At 35.6% G+C, this 26829-nt stretch overlaps 1 protein-coding gene across 7 annotated transcripts in view; it reads left to right on the top strand.

Annotated features, from left to right (window-relative positions):
* Positions 1 to 26829, top strand: part of HERC3 (HECT and RLD domain containing E3 ubiquitin protein ligase 3) — a 120663-nt gene that overhangs the window by 41667 nt on the left and 52167 nt on the right. For 5 of the 7 annotated variants that reach the window (XM_074228143.1, XM_074228142.1, XM_074228145.1 and 2 more), the window contains 10 exons: positions 4509 to 4668; positions 5761 to 5837; positions 8427 to 8648; positions 8804 to 8895; positions 12067 to 12197; positions 12699 to 12859; positions 15667 to 15743; positions 21279 to 21403; positions 21976 to 22035; positions 25978 to 26089. In XM_074228143.1, coding sequence (XP_074084244.1) covers positions 4509 to 4668; positions 5761 to 5837; positions 8427 to 8648; positions 8804 to 8895; positions 12067 to 12197; positions 12699 to 12859; positions 15667 to 15743; positions 21279 to 21403; positions 21976 to 22035; positions 25978 to 26089 — 1217 coding nt within the window. Of the gene's footprint in view, positions 1 to 4508; positions 4669 to 5760; positions 5838 to 8426; positions 8649 to 8803; positions 8896 to 12066; positions 12198 to 12698; positions 12860 to 15666; positions 15744 to 16326; positions 16405 to 21278; positions 21404 to 21975; positions 22036 to 25977; positions 26090 to 26829 lie in introns of those variants that run through there. The other 2 variants (XM_074228148.1, XM_074228147.1) reach the window with 2 other exon arrangements.

A 26829-nucleotide genomic window follows, 5' to 3' on the forward strand; every position in this document is an offset into this window, starting at 1 on the left:
CAATCCCCTCCCTCCTCCCGACTCTTTCCTGTCACCCTTTTTAGGGAGGTAGTGTATTTTTTTTAGATCATTCTATCTAAGTCATAGAAAATTCTGAGTTTCTGTCCCTTCTAGTTCAGTATATTCTGTTGAATAGAGTCAAATTCCTGAGAGTTATTAGAGTCTTTCTCCCCAGTGGAGTTAATGTCAGTTACATCCCATTAGATATCAGTCTCATGGATATGTCATATCCATCATTTCTGGCTAGGTATATTCTCTCTGTTAGAGTTACATTTCTCAGGATTTATGAGAGTCTCTACCCCCCCCCCCCCCCATGCTGGGATATAGCCAGTTTCAACTTGCTGGATTGCATTTTTTCCTTTTACCCCCCCCCTTTTTTTTACCTTTTCATGTGTCTCTTGAACCTCCTGTTTGATATCCAAATTTTCTGTTTAGCTCTGGTCTTTTCATCAGAAATTTTTGGAATTCTTCCATTTCGTTAAATGTCCATCTTTTTCCCTGGAAGAGAAGGCTCAGCTTTGCAGGAAAGTAGATTCTTGGCTGCATTCCAAACTCCCATGCTCTTTGAAATATCTCGTTCCAGGCCCTTCGATCCCTTAAAGTTGATGCAGCCAGGTCTTGTGTGATCCTTACTGTGACTCCTTGATATTTAAATTGTTTCTTTCTGGCTGCTTGCAGGATTTTCTCTTTTATCTGATAGTTCTGGAGTTTGGCCACAACATTCCTTGGTGTTTTCATTTTAGGATCTTTTTCTGGTGGGGATCGATGTACTCTTTCAATAACTACTTTGCCCTCCGATTCGATGATGTCAGGGCCGTTTTCCATCACTAGATCCTGTAATATTAAGTCCAGGTTTTTTTTCTTTTCAGTGTTTTCAGGAAGTCCTATAATTTTCAGGTTGCCCCTCCTCGATCTATTCTCGAGGTCAGTGGTTTTGTTGATGAGGTATTTCACATTTGCTTCTATTTTTTTCTATTTTTTGATTTTGTTTAATTGACTCTTGGTGTCTCGTGGAGTCATTAGTTTCTGTAGACTCCATTATTTTTTGGGGGGAGGAGTTTTCTTCATTAACCTTTTCCAATTGGTCAATTCTACTTTTGAAAGAGCTTTCCATTTGACCAGTTGAGGTTTTGAGAGAATTAATTTCTTTTTGCATTTGCTCATTTGAGGATCTGAGAGAATTGTTCTCATTTTGTAATTGTCCAATTCTACTTTCTAAGGTTTTGTTTTCTTGTTGCAGGGTATTAATTGTCTCCCCCAAATTTTCCAGTTGATTTTTAAACTCCTTCCTTATTTCTTCAAGGAAGTCTTTAAGTGCTGGAGACCAGATTGTATTCTCCTCAGATGTTCCAGGTCTCTCTGGGTTGGGGTCTTTCCCTTCCAGGAATTTTTCTATGTATCCACCTTTCTGCTGACCCTTCTTCATTATGCTCAGACCTTGAGTTGGGTGGGGCTGGTCCACCTGGGCTTGGGATCTCTAAAGGCTTTACTGAGTGCAGTTTCTCTGGCTGGCCAGTAGGAGGTGCTGGTTGCCCTCTCTGGGGTGTCTGTGACCTTGGTTGGGAGGCCTTCTCCCTTTGCTTGAGGGAGGGAATTGGAGCTATTGAATTCTTTTGCCTTCAATCAATGGTGGTCTTTACCCTGGCCTGAGGTGGTTCCTCAGCTGGGCTGGTTCTTCTGCTCACACACCTGGGCCTGAGGCAGAAGTAATTTGCATTTGTTTGGGAGGAGGCCTCAGTGCAATGGAGGCGTGGGCGCAGAGTTTCTCAGACCTGAGGAGTCCAGGGATGGTGTCCGAAGCTATCCTGCACCAGACCTCCCCCACGGGGACAGCACAAACACCAGCGCCTCCACTTCCCCGCGGACCGAAGCCCCCTTCATCCTGCCCCACCGCTGATCCAGCAGGTCTGGCTCTCCGGCCCTCAGACTCCTGGTTCCGATTCAGCTGATGATCTCGCTGATCCCAGGCTGATCTTCCCTTGGAACCCAGACTTACCTGCCGGTACTTAGCCAAGGCTGCTGCAGGAGGCAAATCCTGAGGTAGATTTTCCTCTCCTGGCTTTTCTTTCTGGGTTTCCTGGTTCGGATTTCTTTTAAGAGGTTTGTTTCATGTGATAGATGGGGAAAAGATCAGGAGACTTTAGAACTGTGCCTGTCTTCTCTCCGCCATCTTGGCCGGAAGCTATATTCAACTTTTTCATCCATTTCAGATGAATCAGATCTTGTGATACTCATTTCTCCAAACCCTTTTGCAGTTTTGCCTTATACACTCAGATTATGTGAGCTGTCTAAATACCCCTTCCATCATGTAGTTCTCATCCTTTAAGACTAATAGCCCATAACAAGTCTAATCTCTAGCTTGTACCTTTTTCATTTCCCTCTGTGACCCTTGAAGATATTTTTAGAGGTCATGTTTCTTGTTTTCTCTTTAGAATGCAAACAGTTCATCATTGCATAGTACATTCTGGTTGAATCTTATGTTTGCCTTAGAGAATTCTACTTAACTTTTTTTCCTTCAGGAACATTTGAAAGTATTTGCTTAATAGAGAGTCATTTTCTCCCTGTAGGGTTATGGCTTTTTTGTAGGTTCTTCTTTGTTTTAATAATTTTCCTTTTGGAATATTTTACTCCCAAGTTTTTCTATGCAGCTAGGTAAATGGTAAACCATTCCAATATTTTTTGTGAAGAAAACCCCAAATGGGATCACAAAGAGCCAGATGTGACTGAAAAACAACTGAACAACAGCCAAAACCCTTTTCTACTTATTCTTTATTGAGATTGCTGCATGATCTTAACAGTGGTTCCTGTAGTAGGGCTGGGAGGGTGGGGACTCCTGCTGCCTGTACTTCCTTCATGTATTGAGTACTGTGTTCTTCAAGACTTCAAGGTCAGCTCAGACCAAATAGTTGCTGACTCTTGGAGTAGTTTTATTGATGCACTCTCTGGGTCTGACAGAATCAGGGGTATTTCTGGTACATTCTGGCTTGATCTGAGCTGGAGCCCTGTAGATTTATAACAGCTTAGTTCATATACTTGAAGATTTCCAATCAGGGTCCATCCTTTTCCAGTTGGACCTCTTACCTGGTCCATGAGGTCCACAACTACAGACAAGTTTCCCTTTCTTCGTGATCTCTGCCTTACCTGTAAGTAGACTTCTGTTGGTTATACTTTGGAGTAACTTTTTTTGCCTGTGCTCTTTCCCTTAGTATCTACAGGTTCTGATTGCTGTTTTGTGCAGCTCTAACTTAGACAGATAGACTTTTTTTGCCTTTTTTCCCCCATTTTTATTTATTATTCCCCAATTGAGGGCACTTTTCCCCATTCTTGCTGGAGTACTTGTATGTGAGCTCAACTGTTGTACTTCTGCTCACTTTGCTGTTTTGAGTTCGATTCCCTAACTAAGGAGATAGATATTTACTATCTCTTGTTCAGAGGTCATCATCTCTGGCCTAGACAGGAGCCTGCCACTTTACTCCTTTAATCCCTAGTACCTTCATCTGTAAAAATGGGGACAATAATATTTGTTCTACCTACCTCATGGGGCTATTGTGAGATTTTGTGAACTTGAAAGTGCCATATAATTATTATGATGCCATAGTACATAGAGTACTATACCTGGAGTCAGGAGGATCTGAGCTCAAATCCAGCCTCAGATGCATAGAATGTGTGACCTTGGACAAGTCACTTAACATTTGCCTCAGTCTCCTCATCTGTCAAATGAACTGGAAAACGAAATGACAAATCATCTAGTATCTCTGCTAAGAAAACCTCAAATGGGGGTTATGAAGAAGAGGACATAATAATAATAATAATTATTATTATTATTGCCTATGCATCCCTCTGTATACTTTCTACCAATATACACCCCTTCTACCAGTGCCAGTCTCTCATTCTCCTAACTGTTCTGCATTATACAGTCTTAGAGAATTGCCTATTGTATTGGGAGCTTACTTACCCAGGGGTCACCTAGAAGAAGCAGGATTTATTTTGCCTTTTACTGATTTCTTTTTTTAAATTAGCACTTTTTAAAGCTATGACTCTCTTATTGATGATTAAGTGTCCACTATGTATGAGACATCTTCTCTTTCATTTGCTACTTTCTCCCCTCTCTATTGTTTAATTCTCCATGCAGCTACTGAGATGAAATGAGTTTGGGCCCTGATTCTCTAGGGCCTAATGCTTTTGGTTTTTAGCACCTGCTTTTTTTTGTAATTTTAATTCTATATAGAGAGCAATTTAGACAAATCAATTTAGGCACTTGGGTTGCTTTTATTGGCTTCATTAAGGAAGGGAGGCACTGTTCTTTTCACACACAATGCTTTTAAATAATTGCAGTATTTATTCTTTTGGCAAAGCATATTCTAGACATTTTTTGAGCTAAATTTAAAGTTCTTGCTATATAGCATAGTGGTTATAGTTTTAAAAAATGTTGCTTGGGGAGATAATTATCATTTTCATGGTAGAAACACATAAATTTTCCTTTTTATGTTTGTTTTTTTCCCCTTTAGAACAAATTGGAGCTTTGGCAGATCAAAACATAATCCATGTTGCTTGTGGCGAGTCTCATAGCTTGGCCCTTAGTGACCGGGGACAGCTCTTTTCTTGGGGTGCAGGTAGTGATGGACAACTTGGACATACAACAACTGAAGATTCTGTTGCAATACCCAGGTAAAGTTGTTCTCCCCTAAAAGATTCTGCATTTACAAAAATGCTTATAAATAGCCTATTACTACAAAAATTTTAAACTTTGTTTTCCATAACTTCTTTTCCCAAGCTCATAGGCTATCTCCACATGAAACATTCAGAAAAACCAATCTTTCCGTTATTCCCATCTCCTCTTTCTCTTCTAGAAAAGTGGAAACACTTACATTGTTTCCGTTTTCCACCTCCTCAACCATCAATATGTTTTGTTGTTTTTTTTTTTTTGAAGAGAGGGGAAGAAGATTGATTCTCTTGATTTACCTAATTGAGAGCCTTAGAGATATCCTTAACTTGAATGAAATGCTTAAGAATAAGTGAATGTGAGAAAAAGGGGAAGTACTGTTTGCATTTTAAATTCAATATATATAATTTTTGGGATGATTTTTTTAAACAATCTATTATAAAAGCATTTATGTGTAAAACATCATTATAATTTTTAATGAGTTCTGTTCTTTGCAAAGTTTGTTAAGTGATTTGAATCACATATCATAGTTAAAGAATTATGTGTAGATCATTGATTTATATATCGTGAGGATGAACATTCCATATTTTTTATATTACATAGATTTTAACACAGATAACAAGCAATATTTCTTCGGAAACCTAAGCCCCTATCTAGACATATGATTCATGTTATTTTTACCATTTTAGCTAGAAATTTCATTCAGCTTATAGGATTATATGATATTTGATATTTTTAATTTATGTAGAGAATAACACTTATCTTTCTGTACTTCTACTCAGTAGTTCACCCATTTATCCCTAAATTGCATATAATAAGTGAAATAATGGAATTAAGGTACAGTAGATTTTAATTCAGAATTAGTAGATTATTTTCCAGGAGAAATAATAGCTTAATGAAAGAAACAATATAGTTGCAAGAAATTAGATTGCATATATTAAAAGAAAAATGGTGTTCAGTATCTTTGTTTTTAGTTTTAAGTTAAAAAGTTATATTTTTTACTATGATTTCATTTAGTTGGAAACTTTATATTCAGAAATATCTGGTAATATTTTGATCCAATATTGTATATAAAATCTATTTTTTTTTTGTTTTAGGTTAATAAAGAAACTGAACCAACAGATGATACTGCAGGTTTCCTGTGGCAACTGGCATTGCATGGCTCTTGCAGCTGGTAATGTAAAATTAAATGTATTTGACAATGATTTCAGATTTTCTCTGTAGTTTTAAGTGTGGGAAGAATCTCAGTTCTCATTATCTGTATCCTGCCAAAAAAGAAAGTGACTGAGAACATGTCAGTAACTATGACCCTTGTGTCTATTGTCCCATAGCAACAAAATTTTTGTGAGAAATTGTACACTTATCGAAAGTATCCTTGTTTAAGGGATAAGTGTGAAACAGCAAATCAAGTGATACCATACAACAGACCATATCTTTGCAATCATACAATTCATTAAGATTGGCAAAAGAAAAAAAATTTTTTAACTTTTATTTTTATTATATGTTATTAAAATGTTAATTTATTGAATAAAATAAACATTTCCATAACATTGTACAATAAAAAAGATGATTGCAAATGAAACTTTTAAAACAAGTTAACCAGTTAACATTTCAAAGAGCATTTGATTTACATAAATCACCATTTGATTTGCAAAAATACCAATTGAAAGATTCTTCTTCAGTGAAGTATATCAGTCAATATGTAAAAAATTATTCAAGATTCCTTAAAAGGTGTAACAATAGAGATAACTTTGATTCTCAGATGGTTAATGTTGAGCCCCATAAAATGTTTAATTGTCTTTTGGGATTTTTTTTTGCAAGGCAATTGGGGTTAAGTGACTTTGCCCAAGGTCATACGGCTAGGTAATTATTAAGTCTGTGGTTGGATTTGAACTCAGGTCCCCTTGGCTCCAGCTCCAGTGCTCTATCCAGTATTCTACATAACTGCCCCTTCAATTGTTCTTAGAATAGTTTTTATTTAAGGACAATTTACATAAAAGGGTAACTTTTTGTAGGTGGGGTAAATAAAAAGGGCTTGTTTTCAGTTGACATTGTGCTTATTGATTTTATCCAGGCTCAGAATATTGCAGAGTTTCCCAAATTAGATCATTGAAAAGATTTTGTTCTAATTATTGGTATTAGGAGAAAAAAGGATTTAAAAAGTCTATTCAGACTATAATTGGCAAATGGAAGGACAGTCTAAAGAACTGATCTGTCAGTACATTTATTTTGTATAGACGTTAGCTTGAAAAAGTTCCCTTAAATAAACATGACTAGGGCGGCTAGGTGGCGTAGTGGATAAAGCACTGGCCCTGGAGTCAGGAGTACCTGGGTTCAAATCCAGTCTCAGACACTTAATAATTACCTAGCCGTGTGGCCTTGGGCAAGCCACTTAACCCCGTTTGCCTTGCAAAAAAACCTAAATAAATAAATAAATAAACATGACTAGGAGAAAAAGGGCTTTCATTTCCTTTGGTAAATCATAAAATTCTTTAATGACCTGAACCTTCTCTCAAAAAATACAAAGGTCTAACTTCTAAATAATATTGTTCCATCTCATCACCAATGAGGCTTTGTTCAAAAGTGAGAAAGTGGTCACTGATGAAGAATGAGGGGCGATCGATAGTTTGCATTAGCCATTGATACCTGTATTAAGAGGTCCAGGGAAATCTATCCAAATTTTTGGGTAAATTGATGAAATCACAGATCTGTTCAGTTTTGAAGCATTGAATTTGTGTGTACCAGTTTATCTTAGTGGACTCTTTTTAACTATCTGCTAGGATCAGACTGTGTTTTTATTGAGTATGTGGGAATTTCTTAATGTTCTGTTGAATTAACATACTAGATTTTTCCTTGGTGGATAAATTATAAAAGATTATATCTATAAATGCATGTATCTTAAATTTTCTTTAGGTTTATATGCTTCCATTTTATTAATTTTATTACTACACTTATCCTATAATACCACACAAATCAACAAATAAAACTTTGCCTTGAAGTGGACCTTGCTTACAATGAAGCCTATATTTATCACCCATTTTGCTAGAGATATCATGGGATGTTAGCAATCTATATTGAATTTATTAAATAAACTGTTAAAAATAGCTATATACAATCTGACTGTCTCTCCACAAGTTTTAATAGCCTCTGGATGCCAATAAACTTTGTTCACATCTGTCTGAATCACTTTTGGTCTTTATCAGTTGTGATAGCAGCAGTACCCTTTCCCTCCCATTCCATTAGGCTAGTTTTGCTTTAAAGGTATTGAGACCATCCTGAAGACTTGGTTGGCTCAGGAGAATAAAGACTCTGACTGTTGATGTCATCTTCACTTGAGTACAAAACACCCACAGAGTTCTAGGTGCTTTTTCTAATATTTGACTCTTAGATCATGAAAGTCAGCTCAGACAAGGACTTTCTCCCAGCTGAATCAGCTTGAAGGGTCCTCAGTGCCTCTCTTTTTAAAATATATTTCTGCTTTGGCTAGGTAAATCTTCTTTTGTTATCTGTTGAATGACCTATAAGTATCTCATTTTTGTTCCAGTACTAAAAATAAACTGCTGGACTGAATCAAGCCCAATCCAACAATGAAAATTTTGTTCTCAACATTTTTGTTTCTATAAAATATTTCTACTCTGTCCTTTGTTCTTCAGCTGAGGGATAGAAATGGTAGTGGTCTTGGTGGTGATGGGGGCTGATTCCTATTGGCTATTCCTGCTAATGGAATTAAAATATTGTTGTGATGCCAACTTTCTTCTTTCAGATGGGCAGTTCTTCACATGGGGACAGAACCGCCATGGGCAATTGGGCCTAGGGAAAGAATTCCCTTCCCAAGCTAGTCCCCAGAGAGTGAAATCCCTAGAGGGAATCCCTTTGGCTCAGGTTGCTGCAGGAGGGGCACACAGCTTTGCCCTGTCTCTCTCAGGAGCTGTATTTGGATGGGGAAGGAATAATGCTGGCCAACTGGGACTCAGTGATGAAAAAGGTTTGAAAACTTTTCACCTTTACCTATTTTTTTTAAGGAGAAAAGTACATTGCGAAAAATCCTAATTAGTTTTATTTTGGTGTGAAATGAAATATTTGTATTTGGAATTGGATACTTATAATTATTTAACTTCTATCCTTACATTCCTATCCCAGATCGACAATCTCCTTGTCATGTGAAACTCTTACGAACTCAAAAAGTTGTTTATATTAGTTGTGGAGAAGAACACACAGCAGTCCTTACAAAGGTAAAGAGACCCTGGAATACTATGGATAGTGCCCTTTACAGAGACAAATTTCTTGATTAAGTCTTCACATTCTTTTCTTTCTGGAAAGAATTTTAAAAAAATGAATACCAAGAGTGATTTTTGTTTCTTATTGGTGTTTTCTTTCCTTTCTGACCCTTAGAATCCTGGCAAATTCCTTCTGTAATACCAGAAATTCCAATTTAGCATATACATTCAAATATTTACAAATATATACCTTTATTTGTGATTTTATACAAATTTAACATTTTTAATTTTTTTAAATAAACAAAATTGTGATTATGTGAGCTTGTATAGAGGATTGTTTAGTCTCATCCTCAAAGCCAGAAAAACCTGGTTTTAATTTCTGCCTCTGATATGTCCATGGGCAAGACACATAACTTCCTGCAACTCTTATAGCTGTTTGAAAGTAAAAATAGTAGAGAAGGTGCTAATTTGCATTGATACCTGAAGTTTCCTCACCAGGTATTCCCTAAATTAGGAAATTGTATAAGATAATAGGAAATTGTATTTAATAGGAAATTGTATAATAAGATATTAAGGAATTGTATTTAAAGTCATTGCTCATTTTCTTGTTATTAAATAGTAGTTTACTCTGAGAGGGGATGATAATTTATCTGCAAAGATTTTGTGTGCTTTCCTGCTTATCATTTATGTTCTTATACTGATCTCCTTCAGAGCAGAAACTATTTTTTCTTTTTTTTAATCTTCAACACTTAACACATAGTAGGCACTTAATAATACTTGTTACCTGTTAGAATGAACTTTCAGAATCTTTTACAGCACATTTATAGTTTTGACCCTTAAGTGTAAGCCTGTCCATTTGTGTGGCATCTGACATAAAATCCCTTTGTTTGGGCTAGTTCATTCATCCCAATCTGCCCTCACCTTGGCTTTCTCCCTAGAGTAGTGAGAGAGGTGTTGCTATAGCATTATCCACATGGCTACAACTAATGTTTCTCTTGGATACTGGGAGCTAGAGATGGGTAGAAGAGGGGAGATGCAACCTTAGTGTATGAATTGGAAAGGTAATACACTCCAAGTATTCTCTTCTGAAGTTCCTGAACCCCTACTCATGTATTTCCTATTTAACAATATTCAGTTATTGTTGATGGATTCTTAAACATAGAACATTTACTAAGTGATATCTTTATATTCACTAGAGGACAAAAGCAAGGATAATTATGAGTTGCATTTAGTAGATGACAAAAGCAGCAATAATCATAATGACTTTTACTTACTTAATAGAAGGCAAAAGCAAGAATAGTGAAAACCGTCACAGCTTACCCCTAAAGTGGGTCATACTCTGTTTAAACAGTGGGTCACATTGTGTTTATGGGGGAAAATGAGTATATGTTTATGGAAACCTATCACACAGGCACATGAGTGAGCAAATCTATGTACCTGTAGCAATGAACAACTCTGAGCCATCAAGCTTCTTTCTGGCTGGCTCTCTTGATAGGAAATCTTGTTCTTGAGCTAGGAAAGCTCTGACAGGCTCTTTTAGATCATTGCCATTCTTAATATCTTCCTGAGAAAAAGTTATACTAAACAACAGCATGCACTTCTTCAATGACAAACAGTTCCTTTAAACCAGAGAATTGCAAAATTCCTTTGCAAAGTCTGGTCAGTGTAGCGCAGTCAAATTTTGACCCAATAAGATCTTTTCTCTAGTTACCTTTTCACAAAATAAAACCTCATTTCTGAAGAAAAAAACACTACTCACAGCAAAATTGATGCCAAAGCCATCTTTCATGCTCTATTTTTCTATCTCAAATAACTGAGGATAATAGAGAGCAACCAGTTTCCTGCCTTTTTCAGCTTGTAGATGGGATTAGAAAACAGTAAACTGGACAGTTCTTTGAACATCAGAAGGATTCAGTTCTCCTTCACTATGTGTAGCATTTAAAAAGTTTTCTTGGATAACTCCTCAACCTTTCTCCTGCCAACAAGTTCCTCTCTCATTCAGTAGGTTCTCAGTGAATCAACCTAAGAGAGTTAGCTGTCTTAGTATTTCTCTTACTGCCTCTCTAACTTCTATTCTGGCTTCTTGTATCTGCTCATAATATTTAGTATACGCTCCTGCCTCTTCCATCTGTCTCTTCCTATAGCTTCTCTCTCCTGCCTTTGGTTTCTAAAACCTGAAATTAGTGATCCATTCTAACTTAGGATGTAAATGAAACAGTTTAACTTTTTTATTAGGTATAACCTTTGAATACTTACATAATCTTTGCATTTTCTTCAGTAAATATGTATATGTAATACTATATATTAATTATAAAAATCTAATTATATTATCTTCTCGTTGTCTTCAGTTTGAACAAACATTTGATATAAAGTTGATATGTAAAATATCTATATTTTATATATGCATATATATATATATGATTTTTCAGTGCTAATGTTTAAAACTCTACAAATAATCACTTGCAGGTGAGCTGATGGACCAGAGGGCTCTGTAGCTAGTTACTTTAGTTGTCCTTGTTCTGCCTTCACACTTATCTCGGTATTTTCATCTAAGCAGCAGTTACCTGGTTTTGCTATGTTTCTTTTAAGTTGATTTTATACATTTTTTCTTAGAGAAATGTTCTTTTCTAGACTTTTCAGTAACCATCTTCTTCACATGCAAAAAGAGCAGTACCTTTTCTTTAGAATCTGAAGAGATTTGAATCCAGTTTTCTTCTTGGCTACTTCAGAATTTGGTTTTTATTATGTACTTTCATATAGCATACTTAATTTTGGAAAAGATCCTGTGTAGTGAATTAAGGAGTTTATGGAAGCTTCCTGCTACTTTGATCACAGATGGATTATTGGGAAGAATTCTGTCTTATTTCAACTTCCTCTTCCCCCTTCTCATGTATTTCTTCTTTGATTTGTTGTTCTCTACAGAATTTTCAAAAGGCGCACGTGCTCTCTTGCAGTGCTGCTTTTGCTCTCCTGAGACACTCTTCAAGCAAAGATATGTTCTTGAATCCTTTTCCCATGTAGCTAATATATTGAATAAGTTATTCTGGGTAAAATTAAAATGGGGACAGAATTTCTACCTTAGGTTGTTCTTTTCCTAATGCTAAATTCAGCTAAATGTTGGAGAAGAGACTATTCACATGGAGAAGTAAATTTTGTGTGAAATCTTGTGATGCTTGTTTCTGTTAGAGTGGAGGAGTGTTCACTTTTGGCGCTGGTTCCTTTGGACAGCTTGGACATGACTCCATGAATGATGAGGTTAATCCAAGAAGGGTTCTAGAATTAATGGGCAGTGAAGTAACTCAGATTGCTTGTGGCAGGTGAGTGATTGCATGGGTTTTTTGATTTTTTTAAGAAAATTAATTTTAGAAGAGCATTTTGTCTTGGTAGTGATGAGAGAGAGTCATTATCCATAAGTCAAGTTACTAACTAACTCATTATCATTGAAATGGTAATTGGGAACCCAAATTTTGTAGGGCATCAGGACCCATTTAGGACCAGGATTTTCATGTGGAGGTAGGCTTGTCAGAAATAGAACTAATGGGGAGTAGGCAGTCAGAAAATCACAGAAAGACACCAAGCTTTGAGATCCAGTAGGTGAGAAAATATGAAGTTTACCTGGAAATTTTTCCTGGGATTGATTTTGCTCCTTGTTTTCCTTTTTAGTGTCCTTACCTTCTCCCACTTCAGTGCTCAAAGCCACAGTGAGGTGGCTGCACAGTATGAAGCAGCAATTGTGTGCTGATAGATTTTATCCATTAGGAGTATGCCATGTATACCAACAAGTTGATTTTAAAGTTCATTTCTTTTGTTCCTTCTAGACAGCATACTCTAGCCTTTGTGCCTTCCTCCGGCCTCATCTATGCATTTGGCTGTGGAGCCAGGGGCCAGTTAGGAACTGGACATACCTGTAATGTTAAATGCCCATCCCCTGTCAAGGGTCACTGGGCTGCTCACAATGGCCAACTTTCATCTCCAGCTGGTAAGTGTTTCTGGGGAAATTAAATAATTTTAGAAGATATGAAATTAACTTGGTACACACATATGTGTTGTTTGTCTTAAGAACTTCTGAAGGAAAGAATTTATGACAGAACTCCACATGTGTTTTGCTATATGTAGATATTTTAATGTAAATTATACGTTAATGATAAATGTTTATGGAATATTTGTTATGTGCAAATAACATTGCTTGACATTGTGGAGAATATAAGGAAATGTGAAATATAGTCCTTATCCTCAAATTTGACCAAATCCAACAGACATTTATTGCCTACTATTTTCAAGATAGGAGGCAAGATAGGAGTGTCAGTGGTTAGAGTCCTGGAGTCAGGAAAACCTGAGTTCAGTTGGTTCCTGAGGCACTTAATAGCTGGATCCATTGGGTCATGAAGAGTTGAATGCAACTAAATGATTGAACAACAGGAATGTTAAAAACAATAAAATATTGGGTACAGAAGAATAATATATTCCCTATCTTCATGGGACTTGCTTACTATATATAAGGAAAATGACATGTACATGGATAATGAAAAGCAGGATGATGCAGGGGTAAAAGAATGGGATGAGGCTTTCTTTGTTACTTACAACCCATGTAACCTTTGGCAAATGACTTCATTTTCTTAGGCTTTAGTTTCTTAATCTATAAAATGAAATAGTTGGAATAGAAGATCTGTGAAGTCTTTCTCTACTTTAGGTCTTTTGTATCCTTTGGTTAAGTAGAGTGATGGCAGGAGAGATCCACATAAAATGCCTTAAGCAAATTTTGAGGAGGTAATGAAAACTTGTAGCTGCAAGGCTCTGGAAAGTCTCCAAGGAGGACCTAAACCTTGAAGGATGAGAAGAGTTTTGCCAGGCAGGGACAAGGAAAGAGTGAATTCAAGAGCTGTGTGAATCAGCTCTTGAGGCAGAAGGTGCCGCATTGAATTTGAAAAGAGTTAGATGTGTAGTTTGGCTAGAACATAAAATATTTGAAGATGAATCCTATGACAGAAGGCTTCAATGCCCTCCAAATGCCCCTTTGTAGCTATGTGAAAAGTAGATTGAAGAGGAGAGGACCAGTTGTAGGGCACGTGGAAAGTGATGAAGAGGTGTCATAATAGAACAGTAGTGATGTGAGGGAAGAGAAAGGGATGAATGCTGTACAGGGAGTGCCAAAGCCCTGCAGAAAGGTCACAGAGAAGCAAAACAGGGAAAAGACCACCAAAGAGTTTAGTTTAATTTTTTTTCTAGAATCTTTTGTTCTTTTTGTTTTGATTTAAAAACATAATGTGATTATGAACTACATACAGGATGGACAAACTATTGAGATTGTTGATGAATATGTCCATCTGGTACAATTAGCACAAATGAATGGTGAGTTGGACTTAGAACTGAATAGGGAGAAGAGAACAAGCTGGATTGCCTTTTTAAAGTTGCAAAACTCCCAGAAACAAAAGACCCGTCTTTCTAATACCAATATCCTACTGGTGTTTTATGATTATGAAAAATGAATTTCACACTGAAGTCAGTAGCTCATGGCAATAAGTGTGAATAGACTAACTTACAAGCAAAGAGGAACTTAAAAGAACCAGAAGGTAGCAATTTAACAGGGAAAATATGTGGTAAAAAGATGGGTTTTGTTGTGTGTCAAGAATGAAGGATGATCATCAAACAACCTCTCTCAGAGTCTGGAAAAAGCAAGGAATGTCTTCAGCGTGTTCAGTTGAACCCTTATGGTTAACTTCTAGGAGAAAATGGCCAAGAGTTACATGGGCCGGGCAGGTATAAATGGGCTGTGTCTTGCATTATTCATGGAAACTGCCAAAACAATGAGATCTCTGATCCATTGAAGAGTGAATACTTCTGGTCAAGTATTTTCTGTTATCTTGCAAGAAGCAAATGGTACAATGTCCACTTAAAAGAAGGAAATAACTTTAAAAAATAAGAATTTAGAAGAGTTAGAAAATAATGTAAAAACAGATTTAAGAACAATTTCCTATCTTCCTGTCTGAATGTTCTCTCATTGTAGGATCTTACTTAAAGCACTAGATTTTTAGGATATGCGTACTATTTTAAAAATTCAATGTTTGAAAATGATGGGGTAAGTGATCACGATTCTCTGATAATCAGTTTATGAGGTTTAACTGCAATGTAAAAGGTAGAATTAGAGTCTTACTTGGATATTGTATGACAGAAAGATCCATGGACCATGCTGCCCCATTATATTGCAAACTCTTCTACTGAAGCTAGTATTCATCACTTCCTTTGTGTAGATGTCTGTGCATGCTCTTGGGAGGAATTACTTTGGAATCCAGGTTAGGGATAAGTACAGAATTAGGATGAGGCTGAATTTAGAGTTGTATGCAATAGATTTAGGGTTTATAATAAGTATCTGAATCCAGTTACATGCTCAAAAATATATTGAATACAAATGGAGAGAGCTATGTACCAGAGACAGAAGACTGGTCTAATTTGGACTCTTCCACTAATTTATTTGTGGCATTAACCCTTTCTGGATTGACGTTTTCCCCCCATGTAAAATGAGGAAAGTGAACTCGTTGATTTTCAATGGCCCCTTCTAAGTTCTAAAATTCTAGAATTAAGATTTAATTTCTTCAGAGTGAGATACTCAGTACATTCTTTATTTTATACTCAATGTTCAGTTGGCTTTGAATTGATGCTGTAGGACTCCAAAGAATAAATAAAAGTTGGGTTTTGCTAATAAATATGTTTTAGTACTTTATGTTAAATGTCAAATTAGGGAGTCTTTGGGTATTGAAAGAGGTGATATGTTTGTTATTTCTTTAACAGATTCCTTTAAATATCACATTGTTAAACATATCTTCTCAGGAGGAGACCAGACTTTTGTACTTTGCTCCAAATATGAGGTAAACTTTTTATTGACTACTATCATTTGGGGGAGGGATTAAGAGTATGGTTGTTTTATGAACTGATATTTCTTTCACAGATGATTCCATAAGCAACTGATATTACTTTTGGATCTAGCAATATGTTGTTAGCCTTCTCCCCTTATAATAAATAAGGATGAAAAAGATATCACTGAGTTTTTAAGTCGGATTTTGAGTAAGGATTTTTTTGCCTATTACTTCAATTATAAATTGTCAGAAAAATACTCTGGCATTGTTTTGAGTTTTTGACCTTTCCCCTTTCTGGTTAAGTAATTTGAAATGCTATGTATATGCAAACTTGAATTGTTTTTTGTTTAACATAGATTAGCATAGTAATTATTTTGTGACATCTATAGATTTCAAAGAGGCCTAGCAGAGAGGCAGAGATGGATGGAAGCTACAGATTAAATAACTGCTGATACCCAGCCTCCTGGGATGGTTTGGAACCTCTGCTTCTCTCCCTGCCTTAAGCCTAGTTTCGTTGCAATCAGGTCCCATTAAGAAATAATACATAAAGAAATGAAATCCCTGCAGGCTAAAAATCACCATTTTTTTCTCTAAGGAAAACTTTATTCAGTTACCAAAGATCCTGGCCAGAGCAAGGTGAACCAATGTGAATCATTCTGTTCCTGAAATTCAAGTATGTAGACCATAAGCTTGATGTTTATATTCCTCTTGCAAACATTCCATTTAGTGTATATACACATAATCTGTTCTCTGTAGTGATTAATCACTATTAATGATAAATTTCAAGTGTGACTTGAAAATGACAACGTTGAAAAGAAAATAGATGACTATTGTAGAATAAATGTAGGATCAAGCAGAAAGAACAAGAATAGCAAACATTAGGCAACACGTGGTGAATCTGATGAAGAGAAATAGCATTTTAATAAGAGGGGAAAAGGTGACCTGACTTAGAAAGGTCAGTTTCCTTTTCTTTTGAAAATTGAAGATCTTAGAAACATTTTGGAAATATTAATACAAATGTTCACCCAGACACTGTTTTGATCTCTGAATCTGTGTTTAACTTGGTAATTAATCAAGGGGCTTATTGGAGAATAATTTTTCTTATTCTTTGTACAAATTAGAATTTAAAAGAAGAAATATTAATTTATATTCATAGGTTTACACTGAGGTTTGCTTTTGTCGTGCTCCACTTTTTTTGTGTGTGTTAGTACTGAATAGAATTGCTCTTTCCCCTCCTTCCCTTTATCCTTTCACAATTCAGCATTTAGGAGGCTCTTGCTGATATTTGCCTGAATCTGTCCTTTACTTCTCTAATGTTCAACTTATGCTATTCTTATTATATACATAACTTAGCACCCTTCCTCTGTAAGGCTATAACATTCTTCAAGCCGACTCTGCGTTGCTTTTCATCTTTACAATTGCAGCAGCTAGTAGGATGTCTTATAGGTAGTGGGAGTGTAATAAATGGTTGTTGAATTAGATTGGCACAAATAAAAAATTTAGGGATGAATATAACCTTATCTTAATGGATCTTAGTCTAGTAAACACACTCGCAATTTCCCTTGAAGATGAAGAGAGCAGGAAAGTGAATATAGTTTGTAATAGAAAGGTTTGTTTAGGTCAAATAATTAATCTTCCCTCCCTCCCCTGCATTAGTCTCTACTTATAGAATTACCAAATGTTAGAATTAGAAGGGACCATAGAGATTCTTTTATGCAAATTCCTCATTTGATTGATAAGAGAATCAGAAAGATGAAATGATTTAGCCTCCAGTCAGGGACCACGAGTTGACATGCTTGCCCTGGGGTCCCCAGCTTTTCGGAACAAGTAAAAAAAAGTGAAACCCTCCCTGCTTTCAAGGAGCTTCATTTCTGTTGGGGGAGATTTTGCAATGCAAAGTAGTTTTATAGAGTCACAGCAATAGAGACAATTGGGAAAGACCTCAAATAGACTGTGATGGAAGGGAAGGGAGAAGGCTAGGGGTTTGTGAATTCCAGAAAGAAGGAATAATCCATGGAGATGAAAGATTTCAGAAGTAACAAAACTTAAATGGTATAATTAAGATTTCTGTCCAAGTCTTCTGACAAAATATAGTATACTTTCTACTCTCTACATCATATTTTCCCTGGTAGAAAGCATTATCTTGGCTAATGCTATATTAATTACAGTAGATACTAATGTGGTCCTAAGTTTGTTTCATTTAAAAACATTTATCATGGCATTGGGATGGAGAGTGAAGGATAAGGACATTGATCATGACTATATTTACATTTTGGGCATAAATCTTTCTTTCATTAGATGGTATTTGGAATCCTATGTTGAATGGCAGACCTGATCTGGAGAGGCAGTACAGATAGTACAAACTTGTATTGGTTTTTGACTAATTATCTATGGCTTATTAATTTCCTATATGTAATTAATTATTATGAAACAGATACTCCCTGAGACCCATTTCAGTAAAATAGTTTGCCATGAAACTGATTATAGGAAAGCTAAGTTAGTTTATTGTTCATTTAAATTAGGAAAGTTAGGAAAGACCTTTTTTTTTTTGCCATATGATGGTAAGCATGAGATTTGAGAAAAGTGAGAAATTCAATTTCATTTATACTTAGATTTATCTATTAAATAAGCGGCATTAACTGTTTTTATAAATTAAATGTAGAAGGATACTTTAATATTCTTTTTTCCCCCCCTTCCATTTCACTTAGATCACATGGTCTTTAAAGTCTTAACTCCATTGCAGCATTATGACATGGAGATGACCTCAAACTCTCAAAGACCCACGAGTTTCATCAGATCCTACCCATTTGGAAAGGCTTTGAGGATAGATCTAGTGTGAAATGACTATATGTCTGTAGTCAAAGTCTAAGTATAGAGAACTTTAAAAAAAATACCTGGCTAAGGATAGAGATATTTAAGGGGAAAAGGACCTATTTGCACAAAAACATTTATAGCTGATCTAAGCAATGGTGGTTTAGAATTAGAAATCAAAAAGGATGCCCATTAAGGTAAACAAGCTATGGAATATGATTATAACAGAGTATTGTTATGCTATAAGAAATGACAAGCAGGATAATTTCAAAAAAACCTGGAAAGACTGATGCATAGTAAAGTGGACAGAACCAGAAGATATGTTTCACAATAACAGCTATATTGTTCGATGAAGAACTGTGAATGACTTTGCTATTAGCAGTACCATGATCCCAGAGAGTTCCAAAGTTCTAATGATAAAACATACCATCCACTTCAAAGAAAGAACTAATATAGAATAAATGCAGCCAGGGGCCTGCTATTTTTTTCTTTCATTTTTTTCTTCTATTTGATTCTTCTTGTGCAAAGTCACTATTATGGAAATGTTTTACATAATTGCACATGTATAACCTTACCATCTCAGGGAAGGGAGGAAGAGTGGAAGGGCTAGAATTTGGAACTTAAAATAAAAAATTTTTATATTAAAAAAAGATGTAGAGAGACTTGTCATCAGGTTGACTTTGGAGGGATGAACTATTTTGGCATAGCAACTCTCAAAAATATAAGCTGTAGAGAGGAAATATGATCTGATTCAGTCAAGGAAATACCTAGGCCAATGAAATCTCTTACATTGAATATTTCATAATAAATATTAATCATAATAAAATATTTCATATTTTACTTCTAGAGGTATAGTATATGTAATTAAAATTCAGTGACATTTTAGGCATGACATTGTGCTTAAGGTATTGGGGATGCAAGAAGCTTGAAATCCAATAACAGGAATAAAACATGTCCATAAATAGATATAATACAAGGCCTAGTGGAAGAAGTACAAAGGAAAGATCAAGGCAAAGTCTGTTGAGAAATTGGAGGGTAAACCAAAAAAAAAAATCCTCTTGGTTGAGAAAACCAGGGAAATCCCCTTAACTAGGCCTTAAAGAAGTGGTGGAATTTGGGATGATCTACTCTAGAGAAGATGTAGTCCAGGATTAAGGGGGTCTGTAGTAGCAAAGAAACAGAGTTGGGAGAAAGCAAGGCAAGGCTGAAGGTTAAGTAGTTCAGTTTGATTGAAAGGAACAGTAATGAAGCTGCAGTGAAGTAAAGGGATGGGGAGGCAAGGCAAAGAGCAGGATTGTTGAGGACTTTGAATGCCAAGGTTAGAAGCTTATACTTGGCAATAATAGGGACGGGGGGAGTAATGGAATTTTGAGCAACAAGTTGATTCTTAGGATGATGCTTTAAAAAGAGTACTCAGGGGTGGCTAGGTAGCATAGTGGATAAAGCACCAGCCCTGGAGTCAGGAGTATCTGGGTTCAAATCTGGTCTCAGACACTTAATAATTACCTAGCTGTGTGGCCTTGGGCAAGCCACTTAACCCCATTGTCTTGCAAAAACCTAAAAAAAAAAGATAGAGAGAGTACTCAAACAATGGCTTGAGAGATGGGATTGAAGAAGGGCAAGTTTAGATAAAGGAAAACTGCTATTATAATAGTTCAGGAAAAAAGATGAAGAGACTTGAGTAGGGTTGTTTGGACAGGAAATGAAGAGGTGGGGACAGGTACAAGAAATAGTGTATTGATTGAATTAACAGGGATTGGCAGCTGATTAGTTATGGGAGCTGAGTCAAAGCATAATCTACAAAATTTTACAAAGGAACAAAAATCCACAAAAGATTAATCCTAAGTATTTTGTGAGGATAGTGGCACCATCACTTGTAAAAGATAATCCCATGGGGGCGACTAGGTGGCATAGTGGATGGAGCCACTGGCAAAAACCTAAAAAAAAAAAGATAATCCTATGGAGAGAGAAGAGCTTTGGGGGAAGGTGATTAGTTCAATTTTGGCTATTTTTTGAGGAGGCTACCCAAATAAATGTTTCTCAGGTATTAGGTGACCTGAAACTTTAAGGCAAAGCTTTAGAAGATATAGGTATAGATAGTACAGGTGTTTTTGAGATTGTCAAGGAAGAGGGAGAAGGTATCCCAGGGGTAGGTTCATATTTAACTAATGGGAAAGAAATGAGTGAGCTGTCAAAGAGTTAGAGGAAGTACTGAGATAGTATAATACTGTAGAAGTCAAGGAAATTGGAGATTATTTAAAAAGCTAGACATTGGATGACAGTGTCCAAAACTGTAGAGAAGTCAAGGAGTTTGAGTTTGTTGGATGAGGAGACAAATAATTTAGGAAATGATATTCATTTTAACTTTTATTAGTTTCCCTCAATGGGGAGAACGTAATTTCCAGATTGTTATTTTAAAAGATATTACTCATGTACTCTCCCTTGCTGAACCCTGTTTCTTGTAGCAAACTCAGTGGTTGAGATTAAAATTTTCTGTCCATGGAATCCACAAGCTTTCTTTCTTACTCTAGTGACTGCCTTTATTTTGGAAGAAGGAAATATATCATGATTACTGAACTAGTCAGGGACCTAAAGGAGAATCCTTGATTGTGTCAGTAAAGCAAAGGGAATGGAAAAGTTGTGTATGCTAAATGCAATGAGAGAAGAACAAAAGGGAAAAGAGAAAGACTATAGAAGCATAATATGTCATTTTTTGTTATCTTATATGTATTACAGAATTCCTCTCCTGCAGATGACTTCAGGATTATGAATCAAGCACAATATACCAGTTTAATAAATGATGAAACTATAGCTATTTGGAGACAAAAACTATCAGAGCATAGCAACTCCAATTCAATCAAGTACATATTTCTATCTTTTTTATTACCTTTTCAAAGATATTTGTTATATTTTCTTATTTAGTATTTATTTCAAGTTGACAGGAATGATGACATTTTGCCTTTTAGGGAACGTTTTTCTTACTAATTTATTACTAAAATAGAAAGAATATACTGGAGTCTTCCCTCTAATAAGTCATTTAACATTATTTAATGCTGTCTGTCCTCCATTCACAATCTGGCTGGCCCAACTACTTTTCACATGCTTCCCTTTATATCACTTTTGCTCCACATTTGGTAATGTGCTATAGCCAGCTTATACCCCACTATATGTTCCTTCACTGTCCTTTGGATCACTAGAAATTTTTATTCTTTGTGGTGTTCCATGATTCATGGTCATAGAGCCTCACTGGAATATCACTAGAATATTTGTAGAATATCTGTAAATTTTATGAATCTTGGAGCAGGCAAATGAAAACTAAAGCTGCTAAGAGGAAAATAGGAACTAAATGTCTGTCATATTACTGATAATAATACATATCTATATAGTAGCTATGATAATTAATACTCTTTTACTTTTTTTTTTGTTTAAACAGTGGTGTTCTGCAGATATTGTCTTCAGCTGCCTGCTGGAATGGAAGTTTCCTTGAAAAAAAGTAAGCTTTTTAGAGATTAAAACATTTATGGGAAGCAGATAGTCCAGGAAAGGAATTAAGGTTGTGTTCCATTTTATGGTGGGATTTGATACGAAGTAAGTAGAAGAGGACACAATCTTGTACCTCAGTTGAACCGCCAAGTAATGTGTAATAGAGACCATCAGAGAGCAGTGCTGGTTCATGAAGGACCAGTGGGTGTTGACAGCTGCTAAAAGGAAATGACTTAAAAACTATTAGTATATTAGATCATAATTAAAAGTTAATTGTTACTTTTTTTTTTTGTGAGGCAAATCAGAGAGGTAGAGGAAGTACCACAGTGGCCACACAGCTAGGTGTCTGAGACCGGATTTGAACCCAGGTACTCCTGACTCCAGGGCTGGTGCTTTATCCACTTTGCCACCTAGCCGCCCCTTTAATTCTTATTTTTTAGAGAACTTTTTTTTTTGGTTTTTGTAAGGCAAATCAGAGAGGTAGAGGAAGTACCACAGTGGCCACACAGCTAGGTAATTATTAAGTGTCTGAGGTTGGATTTGAACTTAGTTCTCCTGACGCCAGGGCCGGTGCTCTATGCATTGCACCACCTAGCTGCCCCTTAAAGAACATTCTTGATCATTGCTTATAGGTTCAAAAAATAGCTCAGAGAGAAATAACTACATGGAAAAATATACATATGTTTTCATTTCTTTCAACACTAATATTGATAGAATCACAGAATCTGCTAAGGAATCTCAGCCATCTAGCCCAAGACACAGCTGATCAAGAATCCCCTCTATCTCATCTTACTAGCAGTCATGTAGCCTTTGTTGAAGAGGTGGGAAAATATACCCAATTTATTTTTGAATGTTGTGATATTTGGGAAATTTTTCCTTACACTAAACTTAAATTTGCATCTTTTTGACTACTAAGGCATTATTCTGCCTTCTAAGTGAAGCAGAGGGGCGGCTAGGAGGCACAGTGGATAAGAGCACCGGTCCTGGCGTCAGGAGTACCTGAGTTCAAATCCAGCCTCAGGCACTTAATAATTACCTAGCTGTGTGGCCTTGGGCAAGCCACTTAATCCCATTGCCTTGCAAAACCCTAAAAAACAAACAAGAAAGAAACTAAGTGAAGCAGAGCAAATGAAGCCCTTTTCTAATATTTAAAGATAGACATTTTTCCTCAAGTTTTACCTTCTGTGGGCCAATGTCCCCATTCATTTCTTATATCCTTAAATATGAGACCTCTGCTATTCTGATTGTTCATATCTGGATGCTTTCTAGCTTATCATTGTTCTACAAATTAAGTATTTTCCCCACAGTACCACGCTTCCTTCTTTGCACTGAATATTCTGAAAATTAGAAACCTCACTTTTTAAAAAATAAAAATATTTTAAAAATTTCAGTGCACCCTTGAGTAAAGCCTAACAGTAAACTGATTAACTCATTGTAATAATCAAGTGTGGGGGAATGGTTTATAGAAATAGTTGTTCCAATTTGACAAGTTGATAAGGGAACCAAAATAATAAGATTGGATCAGCCATTTTGACAATTATTGCTTGACCTGAACTTGAATAGATAGAATCATATTGCTCCACATACCTAGGTTTGTGTTAGATTTTTAAAGGGTCATGATAACTATATATATGTCTGTCTGTGTGTGTGTGTATGTGTGTGTATAGAGATTTTTTTAAAAATTAGAGAAGCATTTCTATACAAGTATTTCTATAACATTTTACAATTAAAAAAAGGCAATTGTACATAAAACTACAAATCTACTATGTACAACTTGCCATTTCTTTCAATCATATAACAAAATTATCTTGTAAATTTTTTTCCCTTTTTTTCTTTGTCTCCTCTCCCCAATGATGGCTGCCAGTAGACACAAATAGGTGTATGTATGTATGTGTGGGCATATAGACAGATATGCACATATATGTATATCTGTATGCATGCATGAATGTATATATAAAATTATTCTGTGCACATTTCTATTTATCTGTTCTTTCTCTGGCTGCAGATAGCATTTTTTCTTCATATATAGTAAATGTGGGTATTTATAACAGACAAAGTAACTTTACTCAAAAAGGTCATTATATGTTTATAACTATCTTCCTGGATATAGGATAGTATTATTTCATCAAATACATGGAGTTCCAAATTCACACAAGTATTATCTATAAATGAAACTTCTCTTGACATAGAGATTTCACTAAACTTGTGTTCATCTGCAAAGTTGACTTCAATCTGACTTTTTTAAAATGTCATTTAATATTAACCTTCAATTGTCAGAGCCCCATTGATGACGTCTTATGTTAACAGGTGAACTAAGGGTGGAGCTGGAAAGACTGGAGCTCAAATCTAGACTCATACTTACTAGCTATGTGACCTTGGGCAAGTCACTTAAATTCATTGCCTCAGTTTTATCATCTGTAAAAATGGGTATTATATAATATATATATATACACACATATATATATTGTATATAATTATAGCACCACTCTATAGGGGAAATCAAATAAATTAATATTTATAAATAGTTGAACTCACTGCCTCGAATGTATTAAGTAGTATATAAATGTTTAAATATTATACATGTTAGCGCCTGTTAGCTATTATATATAATGCATATACATAAATATACTGCATGAAATAAATTTTATATTAAATATTTGCACATATATACTTCAGTGAATATTTTGAACATTTACCAAAAAATTATGAAATAATGAAACCATAATGGGAAAGGATAACTTGAGAAGTTAAAATTACCCAGCTATACTAACGTGTACCTGTGTAAGTTCTTTCTTGCCATGAATTGGTCGATGTGTCCCTTAGACTGAAGCAAAGTACTTGTTTTAAAGCTAGGTGGTTCTTTTTGACTTCCTAAATTTTCTATGATAGTGCGATAAGTAATGTAATAGTTCATCTCTTCCCTGATGCTGACAATTGATTTTAGTGTAATCAAATTCCCATATCTTACTGTTGTAGAACAGTGGTCCTAAAACAATAGTTCATAGAGTACTCTGTTAGTGAGAAGAAGATCTCACAGACCATTTAAATAATTGATACTTGCTCCAGTAAAACTCTGTGGACTGGGACTTTTTATTCATTTCTGCTCTTGGCCACCTGGCTAACATTATTGTATACTGTGAGGTTAGGTAAGTGGTACAGTAGAGATAACACCAAGCCTGGGGTCAATTAGATTTGAGTTTAAATGTGACCTCATTAAGTTATTAGCTGTGTGACCCTAAGTTTCCTCATCTTTAAAAGAGAATCCTCATAGCACCTACCTCCCGGAGTTATTTGAGAGAATCCAATGAGATGATATTTGTAAAAGGTTTAGCATAATGCTTAACCTATAATGAGCACTGTATAAATGTTTATCACCTTCCTCACTTCGCTATCTGGGGCTGTTGCTAGGTTAAAAATAGGCAAGAGGAAGTGGCAACAGTGTCTAGAAATAAGTATACATGGAATAAACAGCCTCTTCAGTTTTTCCTTTTCTTCCTCCAAACCTCCTCTGATGCCTCATTCTGGCACTGGCATTCACCCCTAGGTCCCAAATAGAATCTTGGTTTGTGCCTCTCAAGCCCTTTTATTGCAGAACTGTGTTTGTAGCCTCTTATCAGATTTTCACTCATAAGGCAGCAGGATTGGGTTTTTTTTTTAATCTGAATTTTGTTGTTCCCCTCTGCCTCATACAGAGCTAAATACACAGCAGTCATTTATTAAGTAGCTATTGAACACATGAATGAAGGGACATTTCATATAGACTTAAGCATATTGTATCCTTTGAATTTTAGAAGAGTGTGCTCTAGCTATCTGGAGGAACTGGGTGTCTGGTAAAAATGATAATATTACTACATTCATAACATCATTCTGAATGTTTGTTTTTTGTCCTTTTCAGTACATTACTTTCTTTCTTTCTTTAATGTACATTTGTGTTCTCTTTGGTTCATTTTAGAATTGATGAGCATTTTAAAACAAGTCCCAAAATTCCAGGGATTGACCTGAATTCTACCAGAGTATTGTTTGAGAAGCTAATGAACTCTCAGCACTCACTGCTTCTAGAACAGGTTTGTCCATTACATTCTGAAAGCATTCTCTTTCTCAAGAAATGGTATTATTATGCATATTAAAAAATTAAGTTTTTAAGGAGAAAAAGTAGTATGGTTTAGTAGGTAGATAATTAGCCATATAGTTTGGGAGGTTAGACTCATACTGACTTTGTGACATTTTAACTTCTCAGTACCTCCAGGGGTCTTTCTAAGATTATCAGTTGCAGAAAGTTTCATATCGGCACTGATAGAGAAAGCTAACTTAAAGGGAGTTCCATTTGAAATGAAATAATAAATTATAAAAAGTTTGTGAAAGAAAAGTTCAGTAAGAGAAACGTGGTAATTTTAGATGCTTTAAATTTTTTCTTTTGCAATTTATGATTTTAGAAAGTCAATTTCATCTTTTAATTTCTCAACTAATCAATGTATTTCAGAATCTGCCTATCTGCAGATACTTTCCTAATAGAATTTAGATCTGGGTTAACTATATTCTTAAATAGTCTTGTATAGTTTGTGGAGAAGAAAAGGTGAATTTGGATGCCATGTCATATACAAATATGCATACATTTAAGATGTCTAAAATAAAATAAATAATTGCTTGTTTGTTATAGGGTTTTAAGGTTGGGGAAGCACCATGTACAAAAACCTCATGGTATTTATAATCTGGTAATAAGATACCTTTTATGACCTCATGAAAAAGTCAGTGAGTTTTTTTAATCTTGATTGTCAATATGTTATATTTTTGGAATTGTTAAAGA

This window comes from Macrotis lagotis, chromosome 3, assembly GCF_037893015.1.
Source record: "Macrotis lagotis isolate mMagLag1 chromosome 3, bilby.v1.9.chrom.fasta, whole genome shotgun sequence".
Classification (NCBI taxonomy): Eukaryota; Metazoa; Chordata; class Mammalia; order Peramelemorphia; family Peramelidae; genus Macrotis; species Macrotis lagotis.